This window comes from Lampetra planeri, chromosome 63 (assembly GCF_965212315.1).
Source record: "Lampetra planeri chromosome 63, kcLamPlan1.2.h2, whole genome shotgun sequence".
In the NCBI taxonomy this organism is placed as follows: Eukaryota; Metazoa; Chordata; class Hyperoartia; order Petromyzontiformes; family Petromyzontidae; genus Lampetra; species Lampetra planeri.
Window position 1 is genome coordinate 1327452 of NC_136169.1, and position 25093 is coordinate 1352544.

The window sequence follows — 25093 nt, forward strand, 5'->3', positions numbered from 1 at the left end:
GATCCGGCCGAACAAAAGCTGTTTAGGCATGCGGTGACTGGGCATGCGGGCTACATGACCCAGCCAACGCAGCCTTGCCTGCCGGAGGAGCTCACCGATGGGACTTTGTCCAGATCTTTCAAGGATTTGTGAGCTCCTCACACAATCCAGCCTGGTTAAACCCAGGATGGATCGTAGGCAGGCCAGCCTAAATGTTTCTAACCGGCGAAGATGTTCCATTAGGGGGGTCCACGTTTCGCAAGCGTAGAGAAGGGATGGAATGACTGTGGCCGAGAAGACCTGAAGCTTCGTGCAGAGCGACAGACCAGGTAGCTTCCACACAGCCTTACGCAACCGATGAAAAGATATTGCCGCTCGACTGATTCGGAGTGAGACCTCTGCTGTTAAACTGGAGCCGGTCATAAGCACACTGCCCAGGTATGGGAAACTCTCCACTCTCCACAACTGCCCCATCATCGATTGGGAGTTGTGGGGGTGGAATGTCCGATGGTACAAAATACCCAGGCAGGTGCTTAGTTTTGGTGGGGCTGATGGTAAGGCCCCACCTCTTAGTGGCACGCTCCAGTCTCAGCAGCAGCGTCTCCAACTCCTCCTCTGAGTGAGCAGCTATTACCAAATCATCGGCAGACATAACGTGGTCGACCAATAGGGAGCCATCCCTTGATCGCACCCGGGCATCGATCAGCCTCCCATTATATCTGTACCAAATGGAAATTCCTCCGGTACAGCTATTGAAGGCTTCACGAACTACGTGGTCAAAATAGATGTTAAATAATGTGGCAGCCAGAAGACATCCCTGTCGCACCCCAAGGTGTACAGGGAATGGCTCCGACTCCCGGCCACGTAGTTTTACCCGGGCCCGCTCACCATCATGAAGGTCCTTAATGATCGTGAGCAGAGGGTCAGGGACTCCGAAAGCACGAGGAACAACCCAGAGCCCATGCCTACTGATGGTATCATAGGCATTGATCAGGTCAATAAAGCAGAAATGTAGGTCTTGTTGGAATTCCCCACACCTCTGCTGTAGCAGACGGACGCTCCAACACACACACACATACTCTTAGGTTTTGTCGGTAAAGTCACGTAGGTAAGAATAATAATAAAAAAAATGAAAAGAACAAAATTGTGATTTAATTTAGTTATTTTCATTTATTATCTTTTTTATTGTGATTTAATTTAGTTATTTTCATTTATTATTATTTTATTGTGATTTAATTTAGTCATTTTCATGTATTCTTATTTTATTATTATTTTTACCTACGTGACTTTACCGAAAAAAACCTAAGAGTATGAATCCTTACAGTCACTAAAGCTTTAAATCTACACACACAGACAGACATCCACCAACCAACCCCCCACCCCCACCTCGCGTGCCTATCCGTATTAGCAAATAAAATGATCTGAGAGCGCCGCGCATGCGCAGTGATCGCGGCGTGAATGCGGGGCGGCATGGCGGACGGGCCGGGGGTTTCGGGCACGCCGAGCCGACACGAGAAGAGCCTGGGGCTCCTCACCGCCAAGTTCGTGTCGCTGCTGCAGGAGGCCAAGGACGGCGTGCTCGACCTGAAAGTGGTGCGTGTCGCTCGCCCGTCACCTGGGGCCCCTGTCACTCGCTCGCGGGCGTCGCGCGGCACGAACTCGGGCAGTGTTGTTTGGGAAGGCCCGCGGAGCCTACGGTCTTTCCTAGACTCTCCGCGGGGGGACGAGGCGAGCCGTGCGGCCTGGCCGGATCCCACGGAGGGGGTCGGGGGGGGGCGCGCTGGAGCTGAAGCTGATGGAACTTAATCGCTCTGACGAGACCCGTTGTCACCGTTGTCAGAGACCCCTTTGGCGGGACCCTCTGTACGAGAGACCCCGTGAACGAGAGATCAGGGGAAGCCCCCAACAGGAGGAGCCTTTATCCGCATCTCATAACGAGGGCAGCTGAATCAACGACAGGCTTCTGTCAAGGGGAGGCTACTGATACGACCCCTTTACAGAGGATGCGGGCTGGGGGGATGGGGGTATAATCCCTTGTACGGGGTCCCCTTGAGCAATATCTTGTCGGCGAGAACGCATTTGAACCCGCAGATAAGACCTCGTGTCTGTGAGCCCCTGGCTTGCTGTTGAGTTCGTGAGTCGTCATGGCAATGAGCTCTCCCCACCCCTCCTCCTCCTCCCCATTGCTCCATCATCACAGCGCGCCTGTTGCACTTTGGATTTGTCGATTAAATAAAGGAATTGGCAACGGTGGTGACTCCTCCTGATGCTCACAACCTTTTTCGTTCTTGTAATCGCTAGGCCAAGATTGTCCGAGGAACAGAGAGACGTTCGTTTTGGGGTTTCGGTTGACTTGTTCAGGAACGTCGTCGTTGCACGTTGTGTGTGGGGTTCAGGGCTTGGGAACATGGTTGGGGTTTTGAGTGGTTTGGCACAGGTGTACGAACTTTTGTTTCCATTTTTGCTACAGAAGTCCATTAAGATGATGTATGCAGCCAGCTCACCGGTGTTATTCATTCCCACATTATACACCTTGTAGATGTGATAGTGTATACATATGCAGCAGTACAATTAAATGCACATTTAAATGACATATATGCAAGTTTTTCGAGACGCAGTGCAGAAAAAGTGCTCATTTATGTTTTTTTTTTTAAAGAAAGACAGTCCAAGGCAGACGTGATCGAGAGCAGGGAGTTTTGACAGCACGGACCACTTAGGGATGGGAGTTCCATAGAATAGTGCAGCAGTAGAGAATGAGTGATCTCCCACTGAGCGAAGGTTGACTGTGGGGGCTTCAGTATAGGGCCTTTGTTACTAGACCAGAGAGTTGAGGGGAGTAGAGAGGTATATTTGGAGTTTGCGTGTCTCTCTCCCCAGTGATTGCGTGGATTTTTCTCCGGCCCCTCTGGTTTTCCCCTCCACATTTAGAATTGACATGCGTTCAGAGTTTTGGGCTGCTATATATTATTTCTACGTGCTAAGCCACTTCGTTGAGCTATTATTTGTCGCCAGTTTGCTTCTGAAAAAAGAGCTACATAGCTCAGTGAGCCTTAGCTGGTAAAATACAACAAGGTAGGACAGTATATTGAGATGACGGGGAAGAGGTAGGCGAGTAGGTGAAGGTACTGGAGTGAGTTAATTCTTGATTTGAAGCTTTCGTGACTGCAATGATTCATATTCTCAGGTTTTTTCGGTAAAGTCACGTAGGTAAAAACATTAAAATTAATGAACGTAAAATAAAACAAAACAAAAATAAAATTCACGACGTTTCGGAATACTGGAGTGAGTTTTGACAGGGGAGAGATGGGGGCAAGTCAATGGATAGTCTCTGCAGTCTTCAACTGTTGCAGCCCATTGAGATTTGTCGCGATGTGGCCACACTCGTGTCGCGCTACATGTGTTCGGTCTGCCAAGTGCGGCCGCTATGTCCTGAGCTGCACGTTGAAAGTGGTGTGAGCGTGATAAGGCGTACGGAAACCGCGGCCAGTGTCGTTGCTTGCTGATGCTTGTTATGTGGCGTCTGTAAATGACCGAGCCTGTTTGCCAACAGCATGCGCCGCTGGGCTGGGTGGCAGAGCGCCAGAGAGGAAAAGGTCACGCAGGGAGGTTTTTTTCGCCATCGTAATCGAGGAATTGGGAGTGGAGCGGTGGTGGCGTAGTGATTACCGCACGACACTGAACCCGGTGACCTGCATTCGATTGTGATCCACGGCTAACATCAGGGGCGAGCCATATCGGAACCAGTCCGGTCCCCATTTTCCAACCCGCACTGACTAGTGTGGTGATGTATGGTGAAACGATTCTCATGACTAACACAGCGTGGGAGAGGCCTTGATCTCGCGTTGGATTGACAAAGGGTTCGTACCACACGTTATACATTTTAATTGAAGATATTCACTCATTGCCAGATTGTGGTAGCGCTCATTTCTTTCAGATATCAGCACATGGAAGACAAAACAGAACCGGTATGCCATCCTATAGTTTCCCCTCCGGCCTAAACAGGCGCTTACTAACAGCATATATATTCGTGCGGTGTAAAGGGTTAAGTGGACGATGTGTGTGTGTGGGGAGTCCAGGCTGCAGACACGTTGGCCGTGCGGCAGAAGAGACGGATATACGACATTACCAATGTGCTGGAGGGAATCGGCCTCATTGAGAAGAAGTCCAAAAACAGCATCCAGTGGAAGTAAGTAAGGTCCTCTCCTCCATCATCGGCATCTCATGGTCTTTCAGTGTTAACAATCCTGCTAGCTCCTGCACACAAGCTGTCTCATTGCTCCATTATTTCTGTCATGGATTCTCACCCTTGGCAAGCAATTGTGTCAAATATGTAAATAGGGTATGGGCCTTGCCTAGCTTGACGCGGCCTTAAATCTTAAATGAGTACCTGGTGCATTGCGTAAACAGCAGCACCGGGGAGACAAACGCAGCAGGGCCTGGTGCTGGGCGCGCACGCACTGTGTTGGCCTTGATACCTACGAGATTATGATTGTACGTGACTTTACCGAAAGAACCAAGAAGATGAATCCCTGCAGTCACAAAAGCTTTAAATCGAAAAATTATGATTGTACTAATAATAACAGGTGCTTGCTAGCTGCACATTCCTTAACAGTCTATATAGGCTACATCGGGTATCTTTTTAAATCCTTTATATTAAGTTCGCTTGCTTGCTTAGGACCGTGCAAATCTTTAGGTCGTTTTATAACCCACTTCCCGTGATCCAATCGAGCTGACATTTTGCACACAGACTCGTTGTGCGTGACAATGCATTTTCGTGAAAAAAATGTTCAAAAATTTTACACTGTTTAGGGAAAATTTTTTAAATATTTAATTACCAATTGTTTAATGCTGCCAGAGGACGAGAGGACTCTAGCCGCCCCGATGCCACGCATATAAAGGATTTATAGGGAAAAACTTAGTTTTTACGGGTTTACTTGTTCTCTGCTTGCGTCGTGCCAGGGGACTGGGTCCAGGCTGCAACACGCGCGAGGTGTCGGAGCGCCTCGTGTGCCTCAAGGCCGAGATGCTGGAGCTGGAACGACGCGAGCAGGAGCTGGAGACGCAGCGGTCGTGGGTCCAGCAGAGCATCCGCAACGTCACCGAGGATGCTGGCAACGCCACATATCCTCCCAGCCCCGCTCGCACCTACAGCCACGCCCCGCCTGGAACCACGTGTCCAACCTTTGTCATTTGGCGGACGAGCCAAGTGTGTCTCCGTTGGTCAATATTTAGAAGGTGCATCGGCATGGGGAACATGTTGACGTCTGCAAAACATCCATCAGATATTTTTTGTTTCATTTTAGTTTGTCTTCATATTTTTTTTATTAGATAACTAAACTATTTCTTATTTTACCAGGTAAGGCCCACTGAGCTATATAGCTGTTTTTCAGAAGCGACCTGGCCACACACTATAGCTCAACGAAGTGGCTTATCACGTGAACATTTATAGCTGCCAAATACCCTAAATGTGGAAGGAAAAACTGGAAGGACCAGGAGGAAAATTCACGCAACCACGGGGAGAACATCCAAACTCCAAATGTAGAGTAGGTGTCAGGATCGAAGCCACGACCTCCTGTATACCAGCCGAGGTAGTTAACATCTCGCCACCGTAGTGCCCCAGATATATACGTTATTAATATTAGTATGCGTACATTTGCAGTCACTGTATGTGCGCACACCGCAATAAATGCTACAATGGACAGAATGGCAAACGAAGGTACCTTCAGGATTCTTAGGGTTCAGTGCTGTTGCACAAGACTCGCATAGCCAGAAAGAGACACATTCAGGATTCTTAGGGTTCTGTATAATTGGCCGACAGCCTTCATTGAGAAACAAAAAGTGAGATGACGATTGAAGGTTGCGGCGATCGACGAGAAGTTGAGAGGATAGACCGAAGCTGGTTCGGACGTGCGGCCGGAAGGTCGGAAAAATACCATTGAATAATAGAAAGCTCAGACAGTGAATGTTAAGGGGAAGGCAGAAGAGGACTCTGCGAGAAGTTGTCGACAAGGACATGAGAGCATGTGACTGCTTCTTATTATGATTCCGCTTGTTTGCCCAGGAAAGCCTCGCAAAACCCTTTTTCAGGAGGGTCCTGCCAATATTTTTTAGTTTTTTACAAGTTGGGCGTGATGTCGCCACCTGTAACCCCAAATTGTGTAATTTACAAGCAATTTGTCTTTGCATTGGGATGTTTGAGCAATTCTGGTTACATGGTATGTTTTTGTATCTATTGGAGGAATCCACAGAATTTGGAGAAAACTCATACAGAAGAGGAGGGGGACGTACAAACTCCACGCAGAAAGGCCGTCTGACTCGGAATCAAACCCAGGCTCCTTGCCATCAGGCACACGTATTACCGTTGTACAGCGCCCCTTTTAAAGATGAACCACCCTCGGTGCACGTTACCGTGGAGATGGGTGAAAGACTCTGTTGGACCCGGAAAGCGGGCCCCACCAAGCGGGACAAACACTCGTAGGGTTGAGGATCAGAAAGCCGGCACAAGTCTCGCGTGGGAATCGACGCGGTTGACGTTAAGCGGTATTGGTAGCCGAGGGCTTGGGACGGGTTCGGCGCTGTCTTGTCGCAAGCTGCTCCTTAACGGCCTGCACGCTGGCGTACCTGCCCTACGAGGACCTGTGCCGCTGCTTCCGTGGTGAGTTGGTTACTCTGTTGATATGTGGTGTGCGAGTGTGTTGCGCACACGTGCATACATCCTGAAGCGCGTTTAACGTGAAAGCTTTGGTTATTTTTCGATTTAAAGCTTTCGTGACTGCAGGGATTCATCTTCTTGGTTCTTTCGGTAAAGTCTACGTGACTTTACCGAAAGAACCAAGAAGACTTTGGTTATTTTACGCGGGTATTATTTTCACGTGCCAATGCATCGCTAAATTTATTATTGATAAAGACTTCTCACGACTATGTTTAATACCCACGCACGATGTTACGCTGGAACTTCTCTGAGCTTCAGGCAGCAAATTCAGAAATGGAATTCAAAAGTGGAGGCTAAACGACAAGAATTTTTGCATTAAAATTGCCAAGTGGCCTCGCCAGAAAGTTAATATGGATCACCCCTGTCTATAATATTGGTCGCGAAAGTCTACGTGTTAAACTAACCATCCGTGTGTGTTTACATATTAGTACGAGTAACCCTATTTCCGTTTGATATTTCTGTAACCGAAGTATAATTTCGGTAAAGTCACGTAGAATGGAAATAATACAATAATAAAAATAAACATAATAAAATATTTTATTTTATTATGGTTTATTAATTTTATTATTTTATTATTTCCATTCTACGTGTTAAAACATAATAAAAGATTTTATTTTATGTTTTGTTATTTTTATTATTTTACTATTTCCATTCTACGTGACTTTCCCGAAAGAACCAAGAAGATGAATCCCTGCAGTCACGAAAGCTTTAAATCGAAATTTCTGATTAAGCAGTTTTATCTTCGGGACCTCTCCTGCCAGTATACAGGAGGCTGTCTCTGGTGTAGGCCAATACATTTCAAGAAGAGTGCATTTAAAATTGGCATACAGTAAAACCTTGGATTGCGAGCATAATTCGTTCCGGAAACGTGTTTATAATCCAAAGCACTCGTATATCAGTTGTGATCACGTGACGCTCGGCAGACAAAGCGTATACACCTACTACTCGTATTGCAAGTCCTCGCTCGTTTATCAAATTAATATTTATTTAAAAAATTTGCTCGGCTTGCAAAACACTCGCAGACCAAGTTACTCGCAATCCAAGGTTTTAGTATGTGTGATTAATACAGACTTGATGCCTTGTAACAGGTGTCTATTTGGTGTTTTAACATCTTAACACCTGTGATTTTGCCGGAAGGGGAAAAGCCTTTTTTTCTTTAACCATTTCGATAACATTTGCATAAATACTCGATAATTGTTACTCATGCACGCGATTTGACGCTTGCATAGCGAGCCCGGGATACGTGTAAAATAAGAATTGCTGGATCGATGCATGGCGAGCGATTGATGCGTGTGTGGTTGCAGTCTGGTGAGCCATGGTTAATTGAGTGCTACCGCCCTAATGCACATGTTTCTCCTGCAGCGGACACACTGCTCGTCATCAAGGCCCCCGTGGGAACGGAGCTTGAGGTGCCCTTCCCGGACAATGTAGGTGCCTGTTCAAAAATATATGTTTCCTGTCATAGTTTTTAAGTGCCGCATTGAGATGAGTGCGGTGTTGGCTGATACCAAAAACGACAGAGGCCCATATTTGAGACATTTTTAGGCCAAAAAAATGCTCATTTATACACAATGGATATTTTATATGCTGAATAACTATGAATAATCTTCTTGGTTTTTTCGGTAAAGTCACGTAGAAGGAAAATGATAAAATAATACAAATAAAACATAATACAATGTTTTATTTGTATTATTCATAGTTATTCAGCATATAAAATATCCATTGTGTATAAATTAGCATTTTTTTGGACTTTACCGAAAGAACCAAGAAGATGAATCCCTGCAGTCACGAAAGCTTTAAATCGAAAACTATGAATAAGCCAACTAATCATAGATATCCATTGTAATTTATAGGACTGCATTCACCCCTGATTGACTCACAGTGACAACATCACATTTACCCCTGTATTTAAAACCGAAACAGGCGGATTTCTCCACATTTTTGGCTGTCGCCTGGTGAGGCTGGTTGTAATTACCGGCGAAACGTCATACTCGAATTGTAAATGTTGTGGGTTTACTCCCGAACACACCGGTGTGCTGAGTTGGTAACTAATTGTCATGTTTTGTTTACACGACAAACCTTATTAATTAGCTGTGTCGGGTGGTGGCGGGTTTAACGACACGTTTATATTTACGCGATCTAACCTAAAAATTCTCTCATGCACCTTGCTTTGTGTTAAAAAATATGAATTGCTTATGTGTGTCTGCATGCGTGTGTTTATTTGTGCGGGTGTGTACGCACCTACGTTCCTGCGCACAGGTGTCCGGCGGCCAATCCAAGTTCCAAATCCACCTGCGCAGCCAGTCGGGCCCCATCAACGTCCTGCTGGTGAACAAGGACAGCGGCAGCAGCTCCTCGCCCGTCGTGGTCCCCGTGCCGCCTCCGCCTTGCTCCCCGCCGGCGGGGGAGGCACCGGCACGCGCCGCCACTCCGACCACCGATGGCGCGTTTGCGGCGGCCCTGCAGGCCCGCTGCGCCGCCGCGAGCCAAGCGGAAGAGGCCGCGCTGTCCATCGCGACGAGCGCTGCCCCGTCCGGTGCGACGAACACCGGCGGCGACGGCGGCGGCGACGACGCGAGGCCACGGTTGCCAACAATGCCGGCTGCGCCGTCTGCCGTGGAAGCGGACGAGGGCGGCGGCAAAGGCGGAAAGAACGGCAGGGAGGGGAAGGAGGAGGAGAAAGAGAGAGGAGGGCGGAGGAAGAGCGGCTCGGAGTGGCGGCGTGGGAGCCCGGGGCGGAGGGAAGGGCTGCGCTCGGGGGACCGGGGCCCAGCGGGGGCCGTAGCCGCGACGGCAGAGCCGAGCGGATGCGCCGCCGCTAAACTGGACCTGGGCTCAGGTGTGCACAGTGTCACCGGCACGCTCGCTCACAACTTTTCACGCCCTCCATACTCGCATACGAGGAGACAAGAAAACTTGTATGCGAAGCGCTTAGGGGAAAGGGAGGTGGATGACGAAGTTAGAGCCTGAGCAGGGGTCATCAATAACTCGTCAGTGTTCTTGGTTCTTTCGGTAAAGTCACGTAGAAGGGAAATAATAAAATAATAAAATAAAACATAATAAAATAATTCTCACGACGTTTCGGCCACAACGCAAGCAGCAGTCCTCAGGTGAAGAACAGGTCTGTCGGGAAGACAGCGTCTGAATGAAACACCCCAGGCTTGGCAGCGTATATATATATGTTTTATTTGTATTATTTTATTATTTCCCTTCTACGTGACTTTACCGAAAGAACCAAGAAGATGAATCCCTGCAGTCACGAAAGCTTTAAATCGAAATTTAACTCGTCAGTGGTTATGGATTATCAGAGTAGTGTGTACGTATGTTGAACTTCTCTCGCACCGTACGTAGCCAACCGTGCGAATTGGAGATGCGGGAGAAGGACGACAAACTAAAACACAAAAAGCAGTTATACAGAAATGAGTTTTCAATCTAGATTTAAAAGTGCATGGCTGCAGTGGCTTCCTAATATGGGAAGGAAGGGCGTTCCATATGGCCACAGAACAGACAGTGGATGTGACACAAAGGTTCAAGGATAAAGAAATCCGAGCACCCGACCGCATGCGGGAATTGACCTTTATTGGTATCGGAACTGAGCTACGTATGACCCATGAGCTCTGACTCCATCTGTGGGATGAGATGGTGACACCGTAGAGAGGAGATTGCCGTGACCGGTGCGTGCTTGTTGGGGAGCGGTGGCACGGTGGTTAGCGCACACTGCTACGAACCCAACGATGCGGGTTCGTTTCCCACTCGCAGCCAACGTCGCTGATGAAATGCTAAACTGGTCATGTGCGCTCCCTTAAATCGACACGGCCTTTAATGAGTAACCGGTGCATTGTGTGAACATCGGCATTGGGGGGGACAAAGGTGGCCGGCGTGATGTCGGCTTTCGTAGGATGCTCTCTCGCAGCGCTTGCCCCAACAATTTGCTCAAGGCTACGTGGGGATCTTTGTCTCATATTCTAAGGTTTTTTCGGTAAAGTCACGTAGGTAAAAAAATTTAAATTAATAAAAGTAAAATAAAAATAAAATAAAAATCACGACGTTTCGGAGGCAACACAAGCTTCCGTCTTCAGGTGGAACCGTCACAGCACGATAGCTGTATCAAGTGAGAGAAATTCCAAGAAAACAGTCCTTGTGTGAAAGCGATGGGTATTACCTGGTTATCTCGGCATCTCTTTAGGACGGCCAGCGTCTCGAGAAGCTGTGACTTCTTGTCTCGTTGTCTGTTTACCTACGTGACTTTACCGAAAAAACCTACGAATATGAATCCTTGCAGTCACGAAAGCTTCAAATCTAGGATCTTTGTCTCTTTGTTGTGTCTGCGCTGGACAGACGGCGGGGTGCCTGGCGCGAGCTCTATGCAGGTGGCAGTGCCACAGGCGGCGGGGGGCCCTCTCGACGCGCCCCCACCTCACACATTCCAGCCCATTAAGCCAGAGGGCTCCCAAGGTACAAAGAAACGCAGACCCCCCCGCCCGCCTCGTGCTCTTCGTGTGTCACGCCGCTTCTGAGGGTCCCTGCTCTTGTTGTGTAGATAATGTGTGCGCTGCACATTATCAACAATTGCCACAGAGCCAATTGGTACCTCTACCAATTCAATCGCTGTGTGTGTGTGTGTCGTCGGTAGTTTCACGTTTATTTTGTTTGTGTAAGAGTGACTGGGGGGCGTGTGCGTCTGCCGGTAGGTGGGCAATGATTGCTGCTGTGTGCATCATCCCAAATGAGTAACTTGTGGTGGGATTTTCGGAGTTGGAAAATTTCGAGTGCGGTCAAATCACCATAAGGGACCCGCACTGCACAGGTGAGGCCCTCGTTCAGCGGTGGGATTGCAGGAAAGGGTTGTGCACAGAGGTCGCAATCAGGTACCCGATACCCGTACCCTACCCGATACCCGGCTACCTGTACCCGGCCGGGTACGGGTACCCGTTTGCGACCCTGGTGCGGCCGGGTACGGGTACGGGTAGGCCATGAGTCACTGGTGAATCACCGTTTGTCACTCATTTCCCAACGTCTTGTCTCTTCTCACAATTCAAGTTCCTAGAATCAACCCACCCGGGCCTGCAACATGGCTTCATCCCAGAGGTCGCAATCAGGTACCCGATACCCGGACCTGGCCGGGTACGGGTACGGCTACCCGTTTGCGACCCTGGTGCGGCCGGGTACGGGTACGGGTAAGGAATCAAAACCCATTTGCGACCTCTGGCTGTGCATGGTCCTCACGAGCACCGTTCGACGAACTGCGAGTGTGAGTCACCATTGATTGATGGCGGGTCACACTCGCAGCTTGCGCTGCCACTGCTGCCACTGCTGCTGCTCCTCCAAGGGCTGGGCGTAGGTGCTCCGTGCATCTTTATGAACGGCCAAGTGGTTGAGTCCTCTCTGGTGGTTTGTCCGTTGCTGGTGGACAGGAGACGCGGTCTGGCCAAGCGCCAGCAAGGGAAGTGGTCAGGCTCGACGGTTGGCAAAAGCCGTGCTCGGGTTGGGGAGGGGGGTTCGGGAGAAGCTTTTCTTTAGCGTGCGTCCAAAAACTATAAACTACAAAACTATTTTAAGTTTACAAGGCAAGGCCCACTGAGCTGATATAGCTCTTTCAGAAGCGAATTGGCCGCAGATGATAGCTCGGCGAAGTGGCTTATTATCACGTGGACATTTATAGCGGTAGCCAAATACTCTTAAACGCGTGCTGTGGATTCTAAATGGGAAGGGGGAAAACAGAGGACCAGGAGAAAAATGCACTTGACCACGGGGAGAGAGACATACAAACTCCATATATTCAGACTTCAGGGTCCGGACCGAACCCATCAACTCCTGCATACCAGGCGAGGTAGTTAACATCTCGCCACTGCAGCGCCTCATACGTGCGCTCATTCATTCCTTCAGGCAAGTTTCTTGGCAGTACTTGGAATGAGTGAAATAAGGACATTGACGAATCGGGCAGAGCAAAATCTGAAAGTTACGCAGAGAAGCATGGAAGGTTGCATGCTTGAAATTACACTTGGAGACAAATAGGAACCCATAGATTTGAGAACAGTGGCACGTCACAGACACCATATTGACTGTTACGAAAATGTAGTGGGCTTGTACAGGACCCGTCGCTAGGAGTAGAGACGATGGCCGGTAGTAAAGACTAAATGTTTTGGTGGCAGCCAAAGGAGGGATCGCACCCGAGAGGGCGTCCAACGGAGAGATGGAGCAATGAAAATCCGCTCGTGTGCAGGAGCGTGATGGTTGAACCGTTGCATCGCGGCGCTGCGAGAGGTGGCGACGACTTTGGGGGAGGCCTTCCTCCAACAGTGGGTTGATTGTAGCTGACGATGGCGACGATTAAATGTGTAAATGCTGTAAAGTGTTAACTTTACCGATGGGGTGTAGTGTGATGGCCCAAGATACAGGGCTGTCTAGGAAGAGTCTCGGCCTGTTTAAAAGTGCAGTGATGGCCAAACGCCTGACCTCTTCAATGCCTTTTCCGCCCTGCAGGGTTCGAGGACATGTTTGAGTTTGCGAAAGGTACGCGCATACCCCGCACACGCTCGCTACATACCCCACACACACTTACTACGTACCCCACACACGCTCACCACGTACCCCACACACGCTCGCTACGTACCCCGCACACGCTCACGATCTACCCCACACACACACGTCCAAGGCGATGCCTTTAACGGCCTTAGCTGAGCCTTTCCAGCACGGATCAGACGGTCCAGTTTGGCACCACTTTGGCGCTGGTTTGAGATGTGGGCCCGGCGTGTGACGCGTTTTCCGCTCGTTGCAGAGGCTGCCCTGCTCAATACTGCGGTGTGTCTTAACCGTAAAACACTCCGCGCCGGCTGCTTCACAGTGAACGTTAGAGAGCCCATGACGTCATTATAAAACTTGTAAGCCATTGTGTGGTGGCGTCACGGTCCACATTTAGTCAAATTACCTGCAAATAACTCGATTGGGATGACACATAGCAATGATTGCGCCCCTCATCCCCCCCCTACTGGCAGACTAATGCCCGATTGCATTGCAGGTGTTGAGTCGCCTTGTGCCCACAGGGACAGCTTTTGCTGGGGGGGGGGGTGCCCTTTGCAATGTGTTGAGATGAGATGCAATGAAAGTCGCTCATCACGCGTAAAGTGCCCTAAGACGCCGCAGCATGAAGGAGGGCGGCTCGGCAAAGTCAAATCATAGTCGTTCGTTGTCATCGTTGATATTGTGGGTGCTCGCTGGCCAATTGCTGACGGGAAATTGTCACCGATTCGTGCCTCCCCTCTGTTCCGCAGACGTCGTGGACTCGGAGCTACTGAAGGAGCTGATGTCTGTAGACAGTAAGTGTCCTATCGTGCGTGGTCCGGTGGGGAGCGGTGGCGCAGTGGTTAGCGCACTCTGCTATGAACTCGGCAACCCGAGTTCGTTTCCCCGCTCGCGGCCAAAGTTGGTGACCCAATGCCGAAAAATGGCACTGCAAAATACTCATTTGGGTTTACACCGCGCAACGTCGCCTTCTCCCGCGAAAACTTGGCAAGACCGCTCCTGAAAGAGCGAGTCTTTCTTGACGACAATCCGGACTGGAATTTGGGAACCAACGGTGTCGGATAGACTGCGAGAGACGCCGGGGGTGGGGGGGGGGGCATACAAGGGCCTGCGCGCGCGTGTGTGTGTGCATCGTAAACAAAAAGCATTCCACGTATCTTCTTGGTTCTTTCGGTAAAGTCACGTAAAGAACCAAGAAGATGAATCCCTGCAGTCACGAACGTTTGAAACCATTCCACGTATGTTGGTTAACTGTGAATAAACCAACTGGTAATTGGTGTACTGCATATTCTCAGATTGACATAACCCATTGTGATTTATCTGAGTATATTTAGTCCCCCCCTCTGGTCTTCACACCTGATAGGCTCACGGTAATGGCATCACCTTGACTCTATTGAAGACCGAGACAGGAAGACTTGTTCACAATTCTGTAAAATCACCAGATGAAGCTGGCTGTAATTGGCAGCAGAACGTCGAACTAATCGAATTGTAAATGTTGTGCATTTAGCCTGCAACACACCGGTGTGCTGAAGTAGTATACTACACTATACACTACACTACACTCTACACTACATACTACACGACAATACACGACACTGCTATACACTAAACTATACACTACTATACACGACACTATACACTACACTACATACTACACGACTATACACGACACTGCTGTACACTACACTATACACTAAACTATACACTACTATACACGACACTATATTCTACATTATACACTACACTATACACTACACTATACACTACGCACTACTATACACTACACTATACACTACACAATAGACTACACACTAACGTACACCACTAGTGTACACTAGTGTACACTGCACTATACACTACACTACACACTAATATACACTACACGACTGTACACTACGCTATACACTACACTACACACTAATATAAACTACACTACTGTACACTACACTATACACTACACTATACACTACTGTACACTACACTATACACTACACTATACACTGCTATACACTACACTATACTAGTAACTAATTGGCACTTTTGTTTACGTGACAAACCCTGACACTTTGGCCGTGTCGGGTGGTGGTGGGTGAACCACGCATTTATATTTACCGCGCTCTTACGCAAAATCCTTTGCTGTGGATGATATTGGTCGCGAAAGCCGACTGCTCCGTGTTAAACTGCATCCTCTGCCTTGCAGCCTTCTCCCCACTGCTGCGGCTCTCCCCGCCGCCCGGCGACCAGGACTATTACTTCAACCTGGACGAGAGCGAAGGCCTGTGCGACCTCTTCGACATCCCGCTGCTCGACCTGTGAGGAGGTCGTCCCCCGCTCACTCGCTCACTCGCTCGCCCGCTCGTCTGCCACTTGTCCTCTCACCTCCTGATCACGGGGCCCTCTGCCCACATTCATTCCCAACCATCGGCTCGGCCTCACGTTGGCGCGGGTGACGATTCGTCATCGGCACGGGTGACGATAGCCATTCGACGTGTTGTCGTGATTCGGTGGGGTGGGGGGCCGCGATTGGATTGAAGAATCGATTATTTTTTTGTCTTGTTTGTACCGTCTCCCTCATTTGTTATTGTCTCCCTCAGTTTCTCCCGTCAGCCTCATTTTTATTGTCTGTCACTTGCATTTCACCCGTCACTTCTGCCGTCTCGTTTGTACTGTGTCTGAATGTACGATCTGCTCACTTTCAACTCGACGCCCCCGCGTGGCGTGAGTGTACAACACAGACGACTCCGATCATGGAAGTGTTCACCTTGTTACGCGCCTACCCTCGCGTTCACCCACCCACCCCCTCCACCCCACACCCGAGTCGGAGCAAGCCTCAAACTCCCCTCTCTTGAGCTGCACTGCCCGTAACGAGCTGCGGCCCAAGGCCTGGCCACAGCCGCTTAATTTTAAGCACTTAACTGTTTTTAGACCTTCACCTAATGATTTCATAGCAATGACGAGTGGTTATTTTTAAATCCTTTATATTAAGTTCGCTTGCTTGCTTGCGTGCTTGCGTGCTTGCTTGCTTGCTTACGACCGTGCAAATCTTTCGGTCGTTTTTTAACCCACTTCCCGTGATCCAATCGAGCTGACATTTTGCACACAGACTCGTTGTGCGAGACAATTAATGTTCGTGAAATTTTTTTTCAAAAGTTTTACACTTTTTGGCAAAAAAATGTATTTTACATTTATTCAAATACAACTCATTCATGGCTTTGGCTGAACGTCACAGTGTAGGAGCCCAGAGCGTAACCCCTCCACAGGCCGTGGCGGAGTAGCGCAGTTGGTAGCGCCCTCGCTTCCCATGCCAAAGGTCGTGGGATCGATCCCCGCGTCCTCCACAGGCGAATATATGTTTAAATCCTTTATATTAAGTTCGCTTGCTTGCTTAGGACCGTGCAAATCTTTCGCTCGTTTTTTAACCCACTTCCCGTGATCCAATCGAGCTGACATTTTCCACACAGACTCGTTGTGTGTGACAATAAATTTTCGTGAAAAATTTTTTCCAAAATTTTACACTGTTTAGGGAAAACAAATTAAATATTTAATTACCAATTGCTTAATGGTGGCAGACAATCATCTGACCCATAGGTGGCAGCCATCTCAAGCCAGAGGACGAGAAGACTCTAGCCGCCACGCATATAAAGGATTTATAGTGAAAAACTTTGTTTTTACGGGTTTACTTGTTAGTTTAGCGAGATGGCGCCAGATGCCTCTCCGACCCGTTGGAATGTTCAGTGTCCTGCCCATGTGTCTTTTGTTCTCTGTCCTGCCTTTTGGTACATTCACTGTCCTGGCCATGGCCTGTATGTTCACTGTCCTGCCCATGCGTGTGTGTGTGTGTTCACTCTCCTGCCCGCTTGTATATTCACTGCCCTGCCCGTGTGTGTGTGTGTGTTCACCGTCTTTCCCTTGTTGGCAGAGTAGGGGGCACACGTGATGCATCTGCTATTCATCTGAGTCAGTCAACTCATGACACTTAGGTGTGTCCCATGACCTTCCGCCAGGCAGCCCCAAATGTCACCTAGCCTGGCACAGGCACCCTGGTGATGTCACCACTACTTGGTGGTGAATGGCAGCTGCCCATGTGTGTATATTCAAGCCTGCCCGGGTGTGTGTGTGTGTGTTTACTGTCCTGCCCATGCCTGTATATTCACTCTTCTGCCCGTGTGTGTATATTCAGGCCTGCCCGTGTGTGTATATTCAGGCCTGCCCGTGTGTGTTGACTGTCCCTCTCGCATTGTTTTATACCAGACTCTCGTAATTAGCTCGGGACCGCACCCCGCGTAGACGGTCCCATTGTGTATATTAATACGGTAATAGTAAAGGCATATTTTTCTACTTTAAAATAAGCAGCGCGCGTATGTGCGTCCGTGGTGTGTGTTTATAACAAATGGCGAGGGCCGAAAGTGTCCGTGTGTGTGTGTGCGTGTGTTGTCACTGCTGCGGTTTTATCATTGTAATCGGAGCGTCGCTTTGGCCGTGTGCCACCGTGCGGCTCTGCCCCACCGCACGGTGGTGAGGGGGCGGTGGGGGGGGGCAGCTTTTTGGCCGTGGGAGACGAGAACTCTGCAGGACGGTCACGAAGCTGCTCCGAGTCTTCTTCTCGTAAAAGAAGAGGCCTTGCGGCGAAGCACGGGACGTGGTTCCGGACACTTATTGGGAAGAGTGAGGCCGTCGCTGCTCGTGCCACGGGCCTGATGACCGCCACGTGTGGCGCTGACCGACCAACCACCGCCCCTGCCGCTGCCTTTACATTTCACAGAGCAAGGAAGGTACTGACCCTGGCCACACGGGGGTGCCAAGGTTGGCTTGTGAGACTTGTCGAGTGGCCTACGGCACTGGCCAGACCTGCCGCTGTCACCCGCCCGCTCTTGTGTGGGCCGGCGAGGATCAGGTGGTGGGGAGGACCAATTGGCGGTGCCACTTTTTTTTTTAAGTGGTGGGAGGCTGCCACTGTTATGGGGGTGTGGGGGGGGGAGCTAAGGTTACTGCATGTATTTCCCCAGGGGTATTAAAAGCCAGTTTTTTTGTGAGGAGCCGTAGCCGAGTGGCACGGATCACTGTAGCAAAGGATGCAAATTCGAATGCCCACATTGTGCAGCATTGCTCCTTAAAGTTATAACAACTTCAAATGTTGTAATTGATACTCGCTAATGTTTATCGAGTAATAATTACAGCAAACGAAAATATTTTAATTAAACAAATCAAACGTTGTGACGGGAATTACATGTTCTTCCCTGCGGCGAGTGCTGCCCCCAGGTGGTTGCCGCCTCTCCGAGAAAGGCTAGGTTCAACACCAGTTTGGGATGCTCCGGTGTGGAGTGTAAAAATCATCTCGAGTACGTATATTGCATTCTCGGTGCAACGTAGGTATTGCGTTAATACGTTTTATTTTGACTACTGCGAAGGCCGCTCACTTACCCCGTGAGCATTTGCATTTTTAGTGGGGAGGGTTCAAGTCTGTTGGTTACCCATTGCAAAGGGGAGGGGGGGCATCGTTCCTCCTGCCCCCCAGCTCACTCTTGCAATTGAGCTTCTCCCTGATCTCTACAGAGTTCTTACCTGGTTAAAGGAAATTTACTTAACTAGTGGCACTGCCTATGGGTGGACCATCGCACCTGGTCACATTGAAGACGGTAGCGGCGATTAGGGGGTGTAACGATACCTTGAACCATCGATTCTCTAAGCTCGCGACGCATTTTATTATGATCACGCTCGTTTACTCAGGAAAGCATCGCCGGGTCCCAAAACTCCTAATCTGGAGGCTCCTCCCAAGATGTTTCGCATTTGCGGCCGACGATTGATATTTATATTTTAAACCTTCATTTTAATTTTCAAACGTGTGATTTTTTTTTTTAAATGTCCCACTTTCGGCGAAGCAGAGCCGGCGGGTAGTATATATTTTTTATTGTGGTTCATGCTGCATTATTAATCGGGGCGGCCTCTGGATTCGAACCGTGTGAACCTCAGAAACAAGTGACGGAATGTCCTGCCGCTCGGCCACGTGGATCTAATCGCCTAAGAATCGATGTTTTCAGCTTCGTACGTGCTGTGTGCGCGTTGAATTGAACCTTATTGCGGGACCCCAAGGTCCCATAAGTCCCCGGCTCTCACATAAACTGCGTTGCGACGTCATTTTATGTCTGTTGAAGGCGAACGATACGGTAATCTATTCCTCTCGACGAGCTCTACACGATGCGCTAATCAACGTTTCAAAGTTTTGTTTCTTCTGCGCATTCGTCCTAGCTGCGCTTGGACGACATGGCAATAAATTAATTGCGATTTTGAGTTCCGTTTATTCGGGACCCTGGGGTCCCGCCATAAGGTTCAATTGCCGTTTTGATGAATCGTTACATCCCCACTCTCCCAGTAATCATGGTGGGGAGGGGGAGGCAATGTGGAGAGAGCTTCACGGCAGAGGATCCAACTGATGCTGGAAGGTGCCATGGAACACACCTGGCGAGCGCGCGCGCACACGCATGTCGTGTGTAGTGTAATGCCATGTGCGGTGTAATCATGTCGTGTGCGATCACCACAGTCGTAAGTTTATCCAGAGTCGGGCACGAAGTGATGATGAAGATGTAGCCCTGTCTGGAGCCGCTGGCGATGACCTTGTTGGTGCATGGCTTCACCAGCAGCCGACAGACCAAGGCGTGTCATGTCTGTGGATGCTATATTGTACACAGTGTATGTGTGGCTCAAGGGGGTGTGTTTGTAAAGTCAGTAATAAAGCTTAATTTGATTAATTTTGCCTGCAGTCTGTTCGTTAGTGGGCACGTGACCGTTACTTAGAGTTGTGCCAAGAATGCGTGGAGGGTTTCACGTGAGAACATTTTTTTCAATCTGTGTACATTAGAAAGTATAAGTAATGTGACCCAACCAGCCCAACCTCACTTCGCCTCCCAGAAGAGCACGCCAATCGGACCGTGTTCAGATCTTTCACATATCTTGTGAGTTCGCACAATCCAGTTAAGATGGATTGTAGGCGGGCCAGTCTGAATGTTTTTTCAAGCCAGCGCACGCACGGATGTTTCCGTAAAGGGTACCCATATTTCACAGTCGTAGAGACCAGGGTGTGATGATGGCGGAGACGATCCAGAGCTTCGTGTGGAGCGACGAGGCCAGGCAGCTTCCACACAGCGTCGCGCAGCCAAATGAACGATAACGCCACTCGACTGATATGAAGTGAGACCTCCGTTGTCAAACCAGAGCTGGTCATGAGCACACTTGCTCAGGGATGGGAATGCCGGTGAGACCCTACTACTACATGGCAAGCTCCAACTCGTACACAGTCCATTTTTAATGTTTTTGTTTACATCTGAGTGTATCGACTTTGTTCCTCTCTCTGTTTCTCCATGCACACTTTTCAGCGTTTCAATTTCCTATCGTCGGTGTCCTCGTGTCTTATCCAGGTAGCAGGTGGTAATACGAACTTCATCAGACACTTTCCACCTTGACCACATTGCTACATCGGTTATTGTAATAAAGTGTTCATTTTCTGAGTGCTCTTATCATCCCTGGGCTTGCCTGTCAACATTTTGATCTCGGTCCTTCAACAAATGCTCTGTAATATGCACAAACACACTGTTGTGTTTCAATTGCTCAGTTGCATTGCTCCAACAGACATCTTCGTTTGTAACTTTCTGACCCCCACCCCGGACATCTGTGAGATAAAAAGAGCTTAATAGCTCACCGGATTCCTCCAGTATATATGTGTAGTGGCATAGCGCTGGCTGCTGGCAGAAAAGGGGATCTGCGGCGTGCGGCAGTCCCGACGTTGGCCTCGGCAAGGTAAGGTAATCAGATAATTTGTATGGGATTACGTTAAAGGTAGGCTCGTTGCTTTTTAAATCCTTTATATTAAGTTCACTTGCTTGCGCGCTTACGACCGTGCAAATCTTTCGGTCGTTTTTTAACCCACTTCCCGTGATCCAATCGAGCTGACATTTTGCACACAGACTCGTTGTGCGTGACAATTTATTTTCGTGAAAATTTTTTTCCAAAATTTTCCACTTTTTAGGAAAAAAAAATGTAATTTAATTTAAAATACCGATGTGATAAAAATGAAACTCTTACTGAAGAAATGAATAATAAAATAAAACCGATGCCACGCATATAAAGGATTTATATACGGGTTAATTTTTTACCTTACCTGCTAAAGGGTAAAAGGTAGAGTAGAGCGATTGCATTGTGGTAAGGTAAAAGGTAGGGTAAAGGTAGTCTTGTTTTTGTTTACCGTTCAACTTTTACCTTACCGAGGGCTATCCCGACGTCAGCAGGCCAGGCTACACACGAGAGGGGGGTCTCGGGGAAAGGTCACAGATGGGGCACACCAGAAACCCGCTGGTAGGTTCCAGAAAGGAGGCGTGGCTGGGGGCGGAGCGAGGCCACGCTGACAGTATAAGAGGGGCACTTTAACAACTCTGGCACCCCCCCCCCCCCCTCTCAGCCAGTCTACATAACAAAGGCTCAGTCCTTTGTTATGTAGACTAACTGTAGTCTGAAGCCGCACCTTACCATAATAAAGGCTCAGTCCTTTGTTATGTAGACTAGCCGTAGTGTCAAACCGCACCTTACCATATTAAAGGCTCAGTCCTTTGTTATGTAGTCTAGCCGTAGGCTCAAACCGCACCTTACCATAATAAAGGCTCAGTCCTTTGTTATGTAGACTAACCGTAGTGTCAAGCCGCCCCTTACCATAATAAAGGCTCAGTCCTTTGTTATGTAGACTAGCCGTAGTCTCAAGCCACACCTTACCATAATAAAGGCTCAGTCTTTTGTTATGTGGACTAACCGTAGTGTCAAGCCGCACCTTACCATAATAAAGGCTCAGTCCTTTGTTATGTAGACTAGCCGTAGTCTCAAGCCGCACCTTACCATAATAATAAAAAGGGGGCCTGTCCTGGCCAACCCCCCCCCCCCCCTCAACCAGTATATATACGGAGTAGTATCTCTTGGAATCTCTCATTTACTTGATACAGCAAGCGTGCTGTGACGGTTCCACCTGAAGACGGAGGCTTGTGTTGCCTCCGAAACGTCGTGATTTTTATTTTATTTTTATTTTACTTTTATTAATTTTAATTTTTAACCTACGTGACTTTACCGAAAAAACCTAAGAATATAAGAGGGGCCCCTGTGGGGGCTCAACGGGACTGCCATTCTTCTCGTCGTCCTCTCCGTCTCTACCATCTCTGGGTGCCGCTAGTCAAACAGCCTACCAGCTGTCTTAGCTGAGTAGCGTCGCCGATAATAAATGGACTAAGTATTAAGTGTGTTAATCCCGATGGTGCTCGTTAATAAAGAAGTGCCTCCAAGTCTTATCGTCTCCGAGTTAGTTACTACATATGTATCAAAGATTCTGAACTGCATCAGGGCCTCCATGCTGCTGCGTGGAAGAGCAGCGTCTTAAAATAATTTAGCAGGTAAGGCCCACTGAGTTCAATCACTTTTTTACGACAGCGACCTAGCCACAAATGATGGCCCAACTTATTGGCTTCTCGTGGGGACATTTATAGCGACCATATGCCCGAAAGGCATGTTTCTCAGTGCGGAGGAAATAAGTAATATTTGAAAATACTTTTTTAAAAACACGCTTGAATGAAATGTACCGTACTCGTAATGGCAAAACTCCACGACTCCAGGAAGTGGCTCCGAAGCTTGCCATAACGTAAGTGAGCGTGGTGATTTACAGCCAACGTCAGTTGAGCGTGGACAATTAGACCCAAGCCGAAACATAACATAAAAATAATCTTTAAAAATACTTTATTTTTTATGATAGAATATGGTATTGCCATCAGTATGGCATAAGTATACCAAGTTTGCAGTTGATAGCACACTGGGAAGTGGGTTAAAATTGAGTTACAAGATTTGAGGATACGACGACAACAACAACAACAGACTGAGTTCCTAGAAAGCGTGTAAAAAGATAGTTTAAATTTATTTTTATGATAGAATATGGTATTGCCATCAGTGTGACATAAGTATACCAAGTTTGCAGTCGATAGCGCATTGGGAAGTGGGTTAAAATTGAGTTACAAGATTTGAGGATACGACAAGAACAGACAGAGTGAGTTCATAGAAAGCGTGTAAAAATACGGGAAGACCCAGAGAAAAATCCACGCGACCACGGTTAGAACATGCAAACTACAAATATTCAGGGGTCAGGGTCGGAATCGAACCCCTGGCCTGCATCCCACGCAAGGAAGATCACATCTCGCCACGTAATGCCTGTATTCAACAAATCGGAGATGTTTGGAAAACTGCTGTCACTTAGTAACTTTTGTGAGAGAAAATCTCCTTGTACGGCTACTTTTCCCCGATATGCGTTGATCACTGAGTGTAATCTCACAAGCTGTCCGATGTCATCTGTTTGCCGGGCAGTGGTGGCTGCCTGTAATCCAAGTTTCAAGTTTGGTTTATTAGGTACGAGCTTTACTACCCGGCTTCGCCCGGGACTTGGATTCACCACGCCCGGCCACCTTTGTCTCCCCAGTGGCGATGTTCACGCACAACACACCAGTTACTTGTTTAAGGCTGAGTCGACCTAGGGGAGGCCCAAGACCGGTTCAAATAATCGTCACCGGTTGTGGACGTGAGCGGGAATCGAACTCGGGTCGCCGGGTTCGTAGCGCAGCGTAGCGCTACCCGCTACACTACAATGCGTTACGCTTCCACGTGCGCGGGTCACGTGACAGATTTGACGTCACAGCTCACTTGCCGTGCAAAAAAAAAATGCATTATTGAGCTCCCCCCCCCAAAAAAAAACACAAAAGTCAATTTTAATAATTTGTGCATGGTGTACAGTCTGGAAAGTACCCACATGGCAAATTTCAAGTTTGTTGCATGTCGGGAAGTACGCTGAACATTTTGAACAGACACACATAATTACAACTTTGCCTTTTATATGCATGGAGATGGCCCTGTGAGCCATGCGGCTCTTGAGTCGGGTGCAACCGCAACAAACAAAATATGAACAGAGAAACATCTTAAAGGGCCGACGCGCAACAGAAATATCCTGGAAAAACCAGCAAATCTTCAAAAAAACCCCACCGTCTTCTTGGTTCTTTCGGTAAAGTCACGTAGAAGGGAAATAATAAAATAATAAAAACTAAACATAATAAAATAAGATAATTATTTAATTTTCTTATTTCGGTAAAGTCACGTAGAATGGAAATAATAAAATAATAAAAATAAACATAATAAAATACGATTATTATTTAAAGTCACGTAGAATTGAAATAATAAAATAATAAAAATAAAACATAATAAAACAAGCTAATTATTTAATTCTCTAATTTTATTGTTTTATGTGTATTATTTCCATTCTACGTGACTTTACCGAAAGAACCAAGAAGATGAATCCCTGCAGTCGCGAAAGCTTTAATTCGAAATTTAAACCCCCACCGTATTACAACGCTGTGTGCAAAAATCCCAGTGTGGAGGCAGCGGCCAACATCAGCAGCAGCAGTGAGGGATTGGTGGATCACCGCACGCACAGATGTTGTGAAACTCCCTTCGCGTTGGCGTCGAGGTGCCATAACCCTGGTTCGTCGGGAGATTGCAGCACAGCAATTGGACGAATTGCCGTCTGTTTCCATCTGTACGGGGATCGAGTGGCGATGGATGTTGAACTTCTTTGGCACCCTACTTAGCCAACCGTAACATTCGAAGGTGGCATATTCGCGATAAGGGGCCGTCCATAAATGACGTCACGGACCTAGGGGGGGAGGGGGTCAGGCATTTGTGACGATGTGTGACGAGGGGGGGGAGGTTGAGAAATGTGACGTCACATCAAAATGCGCAACTTTAAATAAATATAGACAACACGTTCTACTTAATTAAATATACTTTTTAATAAATGTTTTCTCCGACAACATCAGA

The 25093-nt window shown here is 48.2% G+C and overlaps 1 protein-coding gene across 1 annotated transcript; it reads left to right on the forward strand.

Moving 5' to 3' along the window:
- Nucleotides 1-1417: 1417 nt before the first annotated feature.
- LOC144736895 (transcription factor E2F4-like) lies at nt 1418-19959 on the forward strand. Its single transcript, XM_078619560.1, has 10 exons — nt 1418-1572; nt 4056-4165; nt 4939-5097; nt 6588-6634; nt 8054-8118; nt 8951-9530; nt 11030-11146; nt 13175-13204; nt 13963-14007; nt 15414-19959. Exons 1-10 carry the CDS (start codon nt 1438-1440, stop codon nt 15527-15529), a joined length of 1404 nt encoding a protein of 467 aa, XP_078475686.1. The 5' UTR covers nt 1418-1437; the 3' UTR covers nt 15530-19959.
- Nucleotides 19960-25093: the final 5134 nt, after the last annotated feature.

What these genes read in the sequence shown, in the direction of transcription:
- LOC144736895 (XM_078619560.1), top strand. Translation starts at nt 1,438, where the DNA reads ATGCGGGGCGGCATGGCGGACGGGCCGGGGGTTTCGGGCACGCCGAGC. An exon ending in AAAAACAGCATCCAGTGGAA is followed by an intron (nt 4,166 to 4,938) that starts GTAAGTAAGGTC and finishes GCGTCGTGCCAG; the next exon opens with GGGACTGGGTCCAGGCTGCA. An exon ending in CATGTTTGAGTTTGCGAAAG is followed by an intron (nt 13,205 to 13,962) that starts GTACGCGCATAC and finishes TCTGTTCCGCAG; the next exon opens with ACGTCGTGGACTCGGAGCTA.